This window comes from Saccopteryx leptura, chromosome 13 (genome assembly GCF_036850995.1).
Source record: "Saccopteryx leptura isolate mSacLep1 chromosome 13, mSacLep1_pri_phased_curated, whole genome shotgun sequence".
Taxonomy (NCBI): Eukaryota; Metazoa; Chordata; class Mammalia; order Chiroptera; family Emballonuridae; genus Saccopteryx; species Saccopteryx leptura.
The window spans coordinates 53,302,717-53,317,692 of NC_089515.1; the positions used below are offsets into that span (position 1 = coordinate 53,302,717).

Below are 14,976 nucleotides of genomic sequence, written 5' to 3' on the forward strand. Positions count from 1 at the left end.
TCTTTGCTCCAATGGAGCCTTGGCTGCGGGAGGGGAAGAGAGAGACAGAGAGGAAAGCGCGGCGGAGGGGTGGAGAAGCAAATGGGCGCTTCTCCTGTGTGCCCTGGCCGGGAATCGAACCCGGGTCCTCCGCACGCTAGGCCGACGCTCTACCGGTGAGCCAACCGGCCAGGGCTGTGATGAAAATTATTTGGCATTGCTTGGTTTTGTTTTTTCAAGGAGATCCTGACAACTGACAGCCTTTAAAAGGTTGGCTCCTAGAGAGAGCTCACAGCCTGGAGCCTGAATTCTTTCTTTATACATTGATTTATTGCTCACTCATTAACTAAACAATTACTTATTGAGCTTCTCTTGTGGGTTAGGCACTTTGGTATCTGCTTAAATTATAGGGGCAAATACAACGGATTTGATCCTCTTCCTCACTGAGCTTACAGTTTGGCGGGAGGGGGTTGGGGGAAGAAATGAAACATTTAATTGTACAAGTACTTAAATTACAGTTGTGGTAAATGCCATAAGAGAGAAGGACAATGTGCTCTGAAGTGTATGAGGACCCCTAACAGTCTGGGTGTTAGAGGACGTTTCATGGGGGAAGTAGTGGTCATGCTGAGACATAAAGACTGTGTAGGACTTAGTACGGGTGCTTGGACAGCGGATGGTGAGGTAGGAGCTTCCTCATGCAGAAGGGCCTGTGCCCGGGAGCTCACTGGGCAAGCTGCGTGGCCCAGAATGAGGATGGTGGCCCAGAATGAGGATGGTGGCCCAGAATGAGGATGGTGGCCCAGAATGAGGGTGGTGGCCCAGAATGAGGGTGGTGGCCCAGAATGAGGGTGGTGGCCCAGAATGAGGGTGGTGGCAGAGGCGGGACAAGGTTAGACGGGACTTTCTAGGTCAGGGTCACGGCCTTGGTAGGGGGTTGATGACTTGAGTTCCTGGTGTTTGGTGTTTGTCTTTTGCACATTGCACAGCAATTTGAATGCATCTGTTGTGGTCTTCTTTTTTTTTTTTTTTCATTTTTCCGAAGCTGGAAACGGGGAGGCATGCGCCCGACCAGGATCCACCCGGCATGCCCACCAGGGGTTCTGCCCCTCTGGGGTGTCGCTCTGTTGCATCCAGAGCCATTCTAGCGCCTGAGGCAGAGGCCACAGAGCCATCCCCAGCGCCCAGGCCATCTTTGTTCCAGTGGAGTCTCGGCTGCGGGAGGGGAAGAGAGAGAGAGGAAGGAGAGGGGGAGGGGTGGAGAAGCAGATGGGTGCTTCTCCTGTGTGCCCTGGCCGGGAATCGAACCCGGTACTCCTGCACGCCAGGCCGACGCTCTATCGCTGAGCCAACCAGCCAGGGCCAATTGTGGTCTTCTTAACATTTGTAGACTTACCTATGCTGCCAAGGATTTTATATCTTATCTCTTTTAATTCTCACAAGTGTCTGAGCATTATTCCTGTTCTAATATTTTTAGGATGTGGCAGCTGAAGCTTAGAGAAGTTCAGTAACTAAGGTGCTTTGTTAGTGAGGGGCGGAGCTGGGGTTGAGCCCAGGCAGGCTCACTTGCAGGACCTGCCCTCCTGACCACTACCGTGAGCCGCTCCTCTGTGATATGTGAGCCAAGCAAATAAACAAAGCCAAGTGGTGGAGGAGAAAGCATTTACCTTTTATGGAAGATTAGTGTGTACTCTGCATTGATTGTGCCTTAGTGGCTTTAATATACTTTCTCATTTCCCTTAATATGCACACGCCCTAAGTATGTGGTATCGGCCCTGTTAAATGAAGAAACTGGCCCAGAGAGATTGTGACTTCGTCAAGATCTTAACAGCTTGTTCATGACAGAGTGAGGGTTTAAAATGGGCTCTCTGACTCTAAGGCTAGTATGTTTTCTATTCTGTTACTTAAAAATAAGACCTATGTTGACCTAAAAATGAGAACTTTCTCCTTGAGGAATATGATTGAATTTAATGGTTATATCCCAGGCTCCAGTCTTGTTCTTATGAATAAATTAAGCTCATCAGTGTTTAAGATTGTGCATTGAGTTTTGAGGATAAACAGTGGAGCAAATTGAAATACTTAAAAACAAATAGTAGGTAGCTCTTATATGTATACGTAGTAAAGATTTTTCTTTTTGTAAAGATTTTTTTATTAGAAGAATGTGTACAGATTTTTCTTTTTTAAAATTATTTTAGAAGACATAAAATGGGAAGATGTTATCTAGCAAATTCATATTCATTTATAATGTCTCTGAAGAATTCAGACAAAATTACAATATTGATGTATTCAATAGCTTTTTATAACTCACAGATAATTGTTAGCATTTGTGTAGGGCTACATCTTGATCCTGCTCAATTTAGTCAGCTACTTGGTTTTCTTCTTTTTGAATTTGAGAGGGCAGGTGAAAATGTAATGAGGTAAGTAGACTAATGCATTTTAAATATTGGCTTAGCACCAGAGTTCAAGACTTTCATATTACTGGCACTTGGTAACTGTCCCCTGAAACCCAGTGAGAGGCATGTAAGCTTGGTAGTAACGGTGTAGTTTCTTCTTCAGGATATGGTTTGGGGATGGATGGATGGATGGATGGATGGTTGGATGGATGGATTCATTCATTCATTTTTAGTAAGCCCTCTGCAGAATGACTTAGTCTGAGGCATATTCTTTTAAAAAATTAATCACCTGTCATCTGCCTTCCCTTTCATGCTGTCAGTGGATGATGTGGTGTCTTTTGGGTACTGAATGCCTGTAAAGTCATTTTACATTGAGATTCTCTGGGTTGATGGATACACTGTTCAGAGCTGTGGCCATGGGGTTTCTTATTACAGTGAAGGAGAAAACCTGTCTCACCGAGCCAGCAGAACCTGTCTGAAAGGACCCTGGATTTTGATTGGTTGGCCGGATGTGTGAGAATTCCAAAGCAGTTCTGAGAGGTAGCTGAGAATTTTAGGAAGCAACCAGTAGCTAAATCAACACACTTACTGTTCTGTTGCCTCTCCCTTTATCATTATTAGTCATCCATGAATTTGCCTTTTTTCTGAGTATGATTATGGTCTGTATATATTATCAGAATTGATTTTATAACCTTAGGTACCAATTTGACAATAAGTTATTGGAAATTACATATGTGATTCCATTTTTTAAATTTCTATTATATATGCAAAAGAACTATTATGTTTCAAGGGAATTATACATGTGAAATTGCAGGCACACAGTAAATAAAACACTTATTTTCTGGTCATAAGTATTAATAACAGCATGCTTGCAAATCTGTTTGTTAATAGTAACAGTCACCTTCCCTCAGATGTTCCCATGGTATTTTATTCCAGCCTCTTGTGGTACATACACGGTTTCTTTTCCTTCGGAATTGTCAGGTACCAAAGGTCATGTGACTAGTTTAGTAACCTGTTTGGGGCTAGGACGCAGGAATTTTTTACTCAACTTCTAGTAGTCCTCAGTCAGATAATGCTTTGAAATTTAAGCAATTTGTGAAGAAAGAGTAACTAGAAATTGCACATAATGCTAATGTAGAAGGGACTTTTTTTTTTTTTGCAAGGGGGGGTGTGGGGACAGACAGACAGGAAGGGAGAGAGATGAGAAGCATCAATTCTTTGTTGTGGCACCTTAGTTGTTATTGATTACTTTCTCACATGTGCCTTGATAAGTGGTATTGGGTGCTCCAGTAAAGCGAGTGACCCCTTGCTCAAGGCAGCAACCTTGGGCTCAAGCCAGCAACCATGGGGTCATGTCTATGATCCCACGCTCAAGGTAGCAACCCTGCATTCAAGCTGGTGTGGTGAGCCCGCACATAAGCCAGAGACCTTGGGTTTGGTACCTGGGTCCTCTGCATCCCAGTCCAGCGCTCTATCCACTGCGCCACTGCCTGGTCAGGCTAGGTGGGACGTTTTAATCATTTAAAGTCATGCTTGCTTGCTTTTTCTTCTTAATTTTATTTTATTTTTTCATTTTTCTGAAGCTGGAAACAGGGAGAGACAGTCAGACAGACTCCCGCATGCGCCCGACCGGGATCCACCCGGCACGCCCACCATGGGGCGACGCTCTGCCCACCAGGGGGCAATGCTCTGCCCCTCCGGGGCGTCGCCATGTTGCGACCAGAGCCACTCTAGTGCCTGAGGTAGAGGCCACAGAGCCATCCCCAGCGCCCGGGCCATCTTTGCTCCAATGGAGCCTTAGCTGCGGGAGGGGAAGAGAGAGAGAGGAAAGCGCGGCGGAGGGGTGGAGAAGCAAATGGGCGCTTCTCCTGTGTGCCCTGGCCGGAAATCGAACCCGGGTCCTCCGCACGCTAGGCCGACGCTCTACCGCTGAGCCAACCGGCCAGGGCTCTTCTTAATTTTAAAAGCAGGTGTTGGTTTTTGTTGTTTGTAATAATTCTCATCACAACAATGGCATTTATTTTAGAAAAAAAATAAAAACTGTCCACAAGTTATTAATTTCAATAATGAATATACAATGCAGTGCTATCTTTGTTGGTACGTATATCATATCAATAGAATTTTTAAAAGCAATACTAGAATCACGTATTTTTTGCCCACAACAATAAATATATTGTGAATATTTGTTGTAAAACGGTCAGGCCTTGTAATGGCTGCCGTATTTTATTGTACAGACAGGCTGTCACCGTGCGCTCACGTGTTTGCCCTTTATGTTTTCACACTTTGATTGCATTGAGATGAACACCTAGAGACATATCTTTTGTCATTGTCTTATTTCCTTAGAATTTTGAAAGTAGGTTTTTCAAGGGAAGTTGAAATTCAGATTTATTTTTAGTTGAATTTATTGGGGTGACGCTGGTAAACATAATTATACAATTTTCAGGTGCCCAATTCTACAGCACATCTCTGTGCATCGTTTTGTCTGTTCCCCTCAAGTCCAGCCCCTGTCCAGCACCATTTGTCCCCACGATGCCCTCTTCTACCTCCCTAGATTTCTTTTTTAAAAAAAGTTGTTTTTAATATTGTCCAAATTGTTTAAAAACCTTATACAGTGGTACCTTGAGATATGAACAGACCAACATACAAATTTTTTTAAGATACGAACTGCGACTCAGTCTGTATTTTTGTTCGAGATCTGAGCGGAATTCCAAGATACGAGTCCTGATTCGGGAAGCTGCCGCTAGTTGGCGCATTGGTGCACGGGTCCAGTATCGACAGTCTGATATACGAGTTGACTGATTTACAAGCTCGGTTACAGAACGAATTAAATTTGTATCTCAAGGTACCACTGTAGAGGATAGTTTGGGCTGTTCATTTGCAAAGACAATAATATTTTGTTCTTGGTACTTTCGCTTTCTTTCATTTTTATATTTTACCCCAGGGGCACATTTCCCCTGCAGTACTGTCTAGATGCCCAAGACTCCTCAAGGCGTATTTTGAGCTCTCATGTCATTTCTGAGTGTTCTTTCTAGCTTCCTATTTGACATTTCCAGTTGTGAGATCTGTGACCACTTCACGTTTAATATGCTCAAAATTGAATTCTCACGTACTTCTCTTTCAAAGAAGGCATGAATCATTCAAGACTTTCTGTTAGATAGCTGTTTATTAAAAACATTCAGTTGCTGATTTTACATAGTTACTTTATTAGAACATTTATTTTAGAAGCTTTTGAGCAAATTTTATACATAGTTGATTTACTAGAATCATCAAAATGTTGTGTTCTAGATTGGTGTTTATTTAATAAGGGCCCGGCTGAAAGTAAAGTTCACCTTCTGTTTAAAGTCCATGCTCTTAAAATATTTATGTACAGAAGCAGCAAGGTTCTTAAAAACAGTAAACAAAATTGATTTTAAAAGACTGAACATCTGTAATCGGTATTAGTATGACTTGGTCTGAATCTGTGTGCAAGATTCTATGGTGTGTCCTAAATTAAGACAGCAAAACCCGAATCGGGAATCTTTTTAAAACTCTAGTTCCTGATTTTAAAAAAATGACATACAAAAAAAAAATTTCTGTTACCTGAGAGTTCAGACTGATTTTTTTTTTTTTTTTTTTTTACTGTACTAATGTTACCTGTATACATTTATAGGCCTGGAGATTTAATTAGAGAGATTCATTTTTACCCCGTGGGATAAGATTTATTTCTCTGGGAGGGGGGGGGAATGCCAAACTATGCTTGCTAAAGCTAGGCCTTACTTTTAAAGGTAGTTTTTAAATGTTGCCATTTCTACTAAAACTTATTGTATTAATAAAATTTTCAGTTATTTTAAAGGTATGCACATACTTTTGAAACAGTGCTAAAAGATACATAATGTAGTATTTACCATTTCAGCCATGTTTAAGTGGCCAAGTGTGCATGCAGTTCAGTGGCGTTCCGTAAACTCTGCTGTGCAAAGATCACCACCGCCCGTCCCCAGAGCTTCTCATCACCTCCCACTGGAACTGTCCATTGAGCAACAACCTCCCACCCTCCCTCCCTGCTGGCCCTGGCAGCCGCCATTTTACTTCAGTCTCTGAACTTGACTGCTCTGCTAGCACATACGGGTGGATTTATATTGTATTTGTTCTGTGACTGGCTTATTTTACCGAGCGTCATATTTTCAAGATTCATCAGTGTTATGGCATGTGATAGAATTTCCTATTTTAAGGCTAAAAACATTCCACTTGGTGAATATATTTTACTTCTCTGGGTTGGGTTTTTGTTTTTTTTCCTCGCTTCTCCACTTTTGTGCCAATGGACAGTTGGGCTGTTGTCACCTTTTGACTGCAGTGCTGTCAACATTAGTGAATATATATGTTATTTGGGTCCTTTCAGTCCTTTTGTTGGTGTTCCTAGAGGTGGAATTGTTGCATTAAATGGTAATCCTGTATTTATACTTTTGAGTAACCAGACTGTTTTCCACAACAGTGGTACCGTGTTACACTTCTAAAACAAGGCACAGGGGCTCCAGTTGCCCACATCCACATGAACACTTGTTTTGTGTTTTGTAAGAGCCCTCCAGGTGGGTGGGAAGCGGTACCTTACTGTGGCTTTGATTGCTTTGGTGCAGGAGTGAGGAATGATTTTGCACATCTTTTCGTGTGCTTATTTGCCATTTGTATATCTTTGGAGAAATGTCTAGTTAACTCTCTTGCCTATAGTTTTAAATGGGTGATTCATTTTTTTGTTATTGAATATTAGGCATTTTAAAAAATGTATTCTGAGCCCTGGCCGGTTGGCTCAGTGGTAGAGCGTCGGCCTGGCGTGCGGGGGACCCGAGTTCGATTCCTGGCCAGGGCACATAGGAGAAGCGCCCATTTGCTTCTCCACCCCCCTCCCCTCCTTCCTCTCTGTCTCTCTCTTGCCCTCCCGCAGCCAAGGCTCCATTGGAGCAAAGATGGCCCGGGCGCTGGGGATGGCTCCTTGGCCTCTGCCCCAGGCGCTAGTGTGGCTCTGGTTGTGGCAGAGCAACGCCCCCTGGTGGGCAGAGCTTCGCCCCTGGTGGGCGTGCCGGGTGGATCCCGGTCGGGCGCATGCGGGAGTCTGTCTGGCTGTCTCTCCCCGTTTCCAGCTTCAGAAAAAAAATAAATAAATAAAAATAAAAGATACTGTATTTTGTCAAATCCTTTTTCTGCATCAGTTGAGATGATCACGTGGGTTTTATTTCCTTTTCTTCGTGTGGAGTATCACCTTGATTAATTGTAGTATGTTGAATTATTCTTGTATTTCAGGCATAAATCCCACTTGGTCATGCTGCTGAATTTTTCACTATTTTGTGTCTTTAAATAATTCTTCTCCCCCATGTTCCCCTTCTCTGGGGCGCCAGCTCTATGTATCTCGGAACTTCTCTCCACGTTTCATAATTTCTTCATGCTCTTTTTGGTATTTTATATTTTTATATCTTTTGGGGCTGCAGTATAGATATTTTCCTCTTTATAATCTTTTGGGTCATTGATTCTTCAGTCGTATCTAACCAATTGTTTGAACTCACTCATCAACTTCCTAATTACTGTTTTCAAAATCATATTTTTTAGTTTTGTATTTTAAAGAATTATCTGCTAAAATTCTTTGTTTTTAATTTTTTGAGCATATTAACTTATTTTAAAGTCCTTTTCTGATAACATTATCTGGATCTACTGTGCGTGTATTTCTCTGGCCATTTTTAAATTTTGGTTTTCAGTCAGGTCTTGACTGGTTATTTTTTATTTTTAGACATTTTATATAAAAATTATAAACTAATTTGAATTTCTGGATGGTATCATTTTTTTCTAATGAGATTTACTTTCACTAAAACCTTTTGAAAAGCTTTAGCATGCAGCTGGCTGAATGACATTGGGTCAGTTTGAGCAGGGCTGAGGTGACAGGGAGCTCTCCCTCCCTCCTGCTGCCCTGGTCTGGTGCTGGTGTACCTTCTTACCCAGGCTGCAGTACTTGGGGCTCCCTGCAGCCCCCTGGTGTGCTTGCCGGGGCTGTCGCTACCCAGCAGGCCCTGGGTCCTATGTCTGTGCCGACCTGTAGAACCTCGCTTAGCTCCTCGGCTCCTCTTCTGCGGTAAGTGAGCCTTAAGTCGAGTCGCACCGGCTTCTTCCAGATCTCGGTCCTACTAGTTCTTACTGTCTGAAAGTTCTCCAGTGGTTTTAAACAGATTACGTACTTAAATTAAAATGTTTAAAATTGATCTTAGAGGAAGGTAGTGATAGATATATGAATTTCCAACTGCCCTTTGGTCTTACCTCCTGACTGCCTGATCCCACCCTTAACTACCGGACAATCGCTCCTGGGACAGGGGTTCCAGGAAGCTGGTCTATCGCCCCAAGGAGGAGTATTCAGAAAGCAGAACATACTAGCACACCCTTGCTTGAGGCTATCCCCAACCCTATAAAATTTTTCCTCAGTCTGTTTTTGGGGCCCTTCTTTCAGAGAAGTGCCCCGGCAGGTCTTTCTCCTCTAATAAAGCCTGCACACCTGGAGTTGAGTGCTGTCTCATTCTTACAGGTAGTGCCTAGGGGGGAGACTGAGAAGAAACAGAAACATCAGTTTGTTTTTCCACTCATTCACGCACTCACTGGTTGATTCTTGTATGTGTCCTGACCAGGGATCAAACCTGCAATCTTGGCGTGTCGGGATGATGCTCTAACCAACTGAGCAACCTGGCCAGGGCTGGGCAGATTACTTTTTGTTTTGTTTTTCTAGTTCTTAGAAGAAGGTTTGTTTGAAGGAGCCTACTCCATCATTGTCAAAATCAAACTGCTCAGATACGTTCTAGAATTCAGTTTTTGCCATGGTAGCGATAAAAATGGAAAAGCTTATTACTTTTGAGCAGAAAGCCAGATTTAATCAAATACTCAATTTCTATAGTACAATTGAAGTTTTATAGATATACATATATAGTATTTCATTTAAGTGTGTATTAGTACAGAAGTATATAGTATCTTTGTGGATTGATAAATGGTCATTTTGCGGCTGGCATCTACAACAAATTTGCAAGAAGAGTTTGTAAAGGCAGATGGGGGCTATCCAGGTTTTTAGTTTATCGTTTGACATAGAGGCCATCAGAAGTTTTTAGGATATTTTATAATATTAAAGAGGAGAAGCTATGGATCTTGACTCCCTGAGTTCCTGTTCTAAGCCACGCCTCTTGCTGTGTGACCTTGGACACACTTATAGCTATTACCTCCGTGCTTCTTCTGTAACCGTATTTATAAAATGGGATGGTAGTTATAACTGACTAGGATTGCAGTTAGGGGTAAATGAGTTAAAATGTATCAGATGTTTAGAAAAGTGTCTGATACATTGAAGGATCTCCCAAGTGTTGGCTCTTGGGCATTGCACAAAACTCAAAGGTGACAATTGCACTCATTTTGCCAGAACTAGAGACATAGAAAGATTCAAGAGAGATTTTAGGGGTAAAATTCATAAGGCTCTAACTTATTTACTAACTTTATATAACCGAAAATTTCAACTACTAATGCTGTCAATGTGCAGCATAAAAGCAGGTTTGAAATTAGTATAACATTTTCATGGTTTGCAAATTTATAGAACTTAAATTGTCTAATTTGTGTTTTCTTTTAGATCGTAGAGAAAATTTCAGCTGTAGCCCTTGGAGTAGAAGCTGAAATAAAGAAGTTGTGTACAATGCTTTGGGGTATTGGAGAGAACTAACTCGTGAATTAAACGTTTGGACTGTAAGGAAGGAAAGGTGACTGAAGATGGGGCGGAAGAAAATACAAATCACGCGCATAATGGACGAAAGGAACCGGCAGGTAATGAGCCTTTTCATTGATCCCGTTGAGGTGTTTTTTATAAAAGGGCTTAGGTTAAAGTGGTTGGCTTTTTCTTAAATTTAATTTCAAGTCTACGCAGTGGATAAAGTGTTGACCTGGAATATTGAGGTCGATGGCTCGAAACCCTGGGCTTACCTGGTCAAGGCACATATGAGAGTTGATGCTTCCTGCTCCTCTCCCCCTTTTCTACCCCCCCCTCCACCTCAAATGAATTAAAAAAAAAAAAAAGCAGTGGGTTCCATGAGTCTCATTTGGCCCTGGCCAGTTGGCTCAGCGGTAGAGTGTCAGCTTTACGTGTGGAAGTCCCAAATTCAATTCCCGGTCAGGGCACACAGGAGAATTGACAGTCTGCTTCTACACCTCCTTGTGTGTGTGTCTTGTCTGTCTGTCTCTCTCACTCCCTTCTCTCTTTCCTCTCTCTCTTCTTTCTTCTCTCCTTTTTCTCTCTTCTCTCTCTCTCCTTCTCCCACAGCCATGGCTCAAATGATTTGAGCAAGTTGGCCCCAGGCGTTGAGGATGGCTCCATGGCCTTCACCTCAGGCCCTAAAATTGCTCAGTTGCTGAGCAGTGGAGCAGTGGCCCCAGATAGGCAGTGCATCGCCTGGTAGGGTGTTTGCCAGGTAGATCTTGATTGGGACACATGCATGAGTCTATCTCTGCTGCCCTGCCTCTCTCTTAATAAAAAAATATAATTTCAAGTCTAAATATTTTTTATTTTTGTACTAAATTAAATATTTTGGAAATTATCAAGTTTTGCTTTTTAGTATGTGCTTTAAGGAAACTTTTTTTTCAGAAATGATGTGTTAATTACAAAAAACATAAGTAAGAAGAAAAGTAAAATCACCACAGTTCTACCACCTCCATCCATTGTGTAGATTTATCATCATGTATTTAATATCCTGTACATTGTTTTTATATGTTGTTCATTTTCTTTACTTCTTAAATGAGAAGTGGGGAGGCAGAGAGATTCTTGCATGCTCACTGACTGGGATCCACCCAGTAAACCCCCTACTGGGCAGTGCACTGCCCATCTGGGGCTGCTGCTCTGTTGCTCAGCAACCAGCCTACTTTAGTGCCTGAGGTGGAGGCCATGGAGCCATTCTCAGTGCCCAGGTCCAACTTGGTCCAACTGAGCTATGGCTGTGAAAGGGAAAGAGAGAAAAAAGAGAGAGAGAAGGGAAAGGGGGAGGGTAGAGAAGCAGATGGTTGCTTCTCCTGTGTGCCCAATACTAGAACACGGCCATGCCTGTTTGCTTACATACTGTCTGTGACTGTTTTCATGATACAGCAACATAGTTGATAGTCAGCCCAGAGACCTTGTGGTCCTAGGTCTAAAGTCTTTACTCTCAGGCTCTTTAAGGGAAATTTTGTCAACCCCTTGGTTTAAAGAAAAGAAGTAAAAACGATTTCCCAGGTTATGTAAATGAACTATGCAAAGCAGATGGAGGAGGGAGAGATGCCATCTCTGGACAAGTTCCTTATCAGGAGATGTTTTCAGAACAGCTGGTTTCTGGGAGCTTACCAGGAACAGAATAGCACTAAAAACGTGTTCTGCGACATCTGAGTCGCAGCTCACCTGGTAATGCGGTGTCATTCACGAGCAGCTGGGAGTGAGGTCGGGGGGGGGAGCGGCGAGGGCTGCCTGCGGAGTGAATGAGGAGCCCCGGTTCCGGCTCGGGAGGGCTCTACAGCTACAGTGAGAGGCTCACGCGGCAGGGCCACCCACAGGTGAGACACTCGGGAAGACCGATAAAGTAACCATTCCCTAATTCGAGGAAGGATTCTCAGCAAGAAGGCAAGTACATTTCCAAATCTCCACAGAACAAAGGGTTTTGACATGCAGAGGAGGCATAGGCATGCAGGCCCTGGCCAGTTGGCTCAATGGTAGAGTGTCGGCCAGCATGTGGAAGTCCCGGGTTCGATTCCCAGTCAGGGCACAGAGAAGACGTGTCCATCTGCTTCTCCAGTCCTCCCCTTCTCTCTCTCTCTCTCTCTCTCTCTGTCTGTCTTTCCTTCTCACAGCCATGGCTCTGAATGATTCTAGTGAGTTGGCCCTGGGTGCTGAGGATGGCTCCATGGCCTCCGTCTCAGGTGCTAAAATAGCTTGGTTGCTGAGCAATGGAGGAGCAGACACAGGTGGGCAGAGTGCTGCTGGATAGGGGGCTTGCTGGGTAGTTCCCAGTCGGGGTGCGTGTGGGAGTCTGTCTCTGCCTCCCCACCTCTCACTTAATGAAAAAAAAAAAGAGGCATGGGAACCCACTTCATGAATACATGCAGTGTGCATGTTAAATAGAGTTTGTTAGGGAGCAGCATTGAAGTAGAGCGCTCATCACCCCATAGAGATGGGGTTTAAGGTGGGAGAGACCTTAACATGCAGAGAGACTGCACCACCAGTAGAGAGAACTCCACGTGATCAGAGGGAAGGGTGCAGGAAAGTTAAGTTGCAGCTTTTTTTTTTTTTTTTGTATTTTTCTAAAGTGAGAGGTGGGGAGGCAGACAGACAGACTACTGCATGTGCCCGACCAGGATCCACCCGGCATGCCCACCATGGGGCGATGCTCTGCCCATCTGGGCCGTTGCTCTGCTGAGGCCGGAGCCATTCTAGTGCCTGAACCAGAGGACATGGAGCCATCCTCAGCACCCGAGCCAACCTTGCTCCAGTGGAGCCTTGGCTGCAGGAGGGGAAGAGAGAGACAGAGAGGAAGGAGAGAGGGAAGGGTGGAGAAGCAGATGGCACTTCTTCTGTTTGCCCTGACTGGGAATCGAACCTGGGACTTCCACACGCCGAGCCGATGCTCTACCACTGAGCCAACCGGCCCAAGCAGTGCAGCTTCATAAATGAAGAAAATGACCTGTGAAAACGATGGAGCCTGCCGCCCTAACTCAACAGTTAGAACCAGACGTCTTATAAAACTTGATGTCTAAAAGGAAGGTCTGTGACAGCCATAAACACCGAATTAAAAACTTTAAAGTTGAGGCAAAATGTAGACTCTAAATGATTCTTTTCCTGCTTTGTATCTTATTTTGTTATGTCTAATCTTTTAGGCAGAATGGTCTTATCTTAAGCTACAGTCAGTTCAGAAAGTTCTCCCTTATCCATGGGGGTACCTTCCAAGCCCCAGTGGCCACCTAAGACTATGCAATGTATGCGCCCCCCTGCGTGTACTGTGCTTTTCCTGCTCACGCCCACCTTTTCACTTAGAGCATGCACTGGCCAGCCTGTCTCTGGCAGGTCCACATTGCCAGCATCACACGTGTGCTTTGGGGCCATTATTAAGTAAAATAGGTCACTTGAACACAAGCACTGCGATGCCAGGACAGTGGATTTGACAGCTCAGATGGCTGCTGAAAGACTAATGGGCGAGTAGCACGCACAGCACAGGTATGCTGGACAACGGAGACTCACGTCCCAGGTGACAGCATGAGATTTCACTGTGCGACTTAGAAGAGTGCCCGATTTAAAACTAACGTGTTGTTTATTCTTTTCCTTGCACCAATCCTAACACTAAGCCTAACCCTAGCCTAAGAATGAAGAAAAACAACACTTATGAATTGTTTATTTCTGGAATCTTCCACCTAATATTTTCAGACCACAGTTGACCACGGGTAACTAACGCCTCATAAAGCAGACCCACAGGTACGGGGTTCTGCTCTGTCGTCTGGGAGAGACTGGAGAGTACGGGTACGATCTCTGAAATGTGCGGTAGAATTCTCCAGCTGGAGCCTCCTGTTTTAGAAGTTTATCAGTTATTGATCCAATAACAGACTGTCAGGTTAGACCTAGTCCTTCTTGTGTAAGTTTTGGCAGATTGTGTCTTTCAAAGAATGGGTCTCTTCATCTACATTATTAAATCTGTAGGTATAGAATGTTTTATTGTTCTTTTATTACCTTTCTAATGTCTCTGGATGTGAGTGTATGATGTCCCTCTTTTATTTTTGATATTTAGCAATTTGTACCTTTTTTTTTTGTTACCATGGCTATTATTCTAAAGAAGCTGTTACTTGTTAGGTCAATTAAAAATAACAGAAAAGAGCATCTGATACTCTTATTTACGTAGCTTGGTGTATGTGGTCTGTGTTTTTCTCCTCTCTAAAGAACTTCTTTGAACATTTCTTCACGGCAGGTCTACTGTTAGTGGACTTCCTCAATTTTTATTTGTCTGAGAAAGTCTTGGTTTCTTTTGAAGTGTGATTTCTCAAGAGACAGCACTTTAGGTTGGTGGGTTTTTCCCTTGGACACTTTAAACATAGCCCTCTGCTCCCCCCTTCACTGCAGTTTCTGAGGAAGCTGGAAGTAATTCGTCTACTCACACTTCTGTAGGTAAGGCATTCTCCCCTCAGGCTTCTCAAGATTTTTTTTTTTTGTTTGATTTTTATAGTTTATATATAATATACCTTGGTATTGTTTTTGGGTTTTGAGAGGGGTTTTTTTTGGTTGGTTGTTGTTTGCATTTATCTTGTTTGGAGTTCTTTGAGCTTCCCAGATGTGTGGTTTGGTGTCTGATGTTAATTTGGGGAAATTCTCAAATGTTATTGATTCAAATATTTCTTCTGTTATTTCTTTCTTCTCCTTGTGGTGTTCACAATTTCTGTTGACATATCCCCAAGCTCAGAGAGTCTTTCCTTATTAGTTTTCAGCCTGCTCATGAACCCATCAAAGACAAAGACCCATCATTTATGTTAGTGTTTTTTCATTGCCAGCATTTAGAAAAAAACATTTTTTTTTTTTTTTAGAATTCCTGTCTCTCTGCTCACCTGCTGTTGCATGTTGTCTACTTTTTCC

At 43.2% G+C, this 14,976-nt stretch overlaps 1 protein-coding gene across 6 annotated transcripts in view; it reads left to right on the forward strand.

Annotated features, from left to right (window-relative positions):
- The window catches only part of MEF2A (myocyte enhancer factor 2A), a 108,728-nt gene that overhangs the window by 51,274 nt on the left and 42,478 nt on the right, over positions 1-14,976 (forward strand). For all 6 annotated transcript variants that reach the window (XM_066355705.1, XM_066355707.1, XM_066355701.1 and 3 more), the window contains one exon: positions 9,982-10,172. In XM_066355705.1, the coding sequence (XP_066211802.1) occupies positions 10,119-10,172 (54 nt within the window). In that variant the 5' untranslated portion in view covers positions 9,982-10,118. The remainder of the gene's footprint in view (positions 1-9,981; positions 10,173-14,976) is intronic.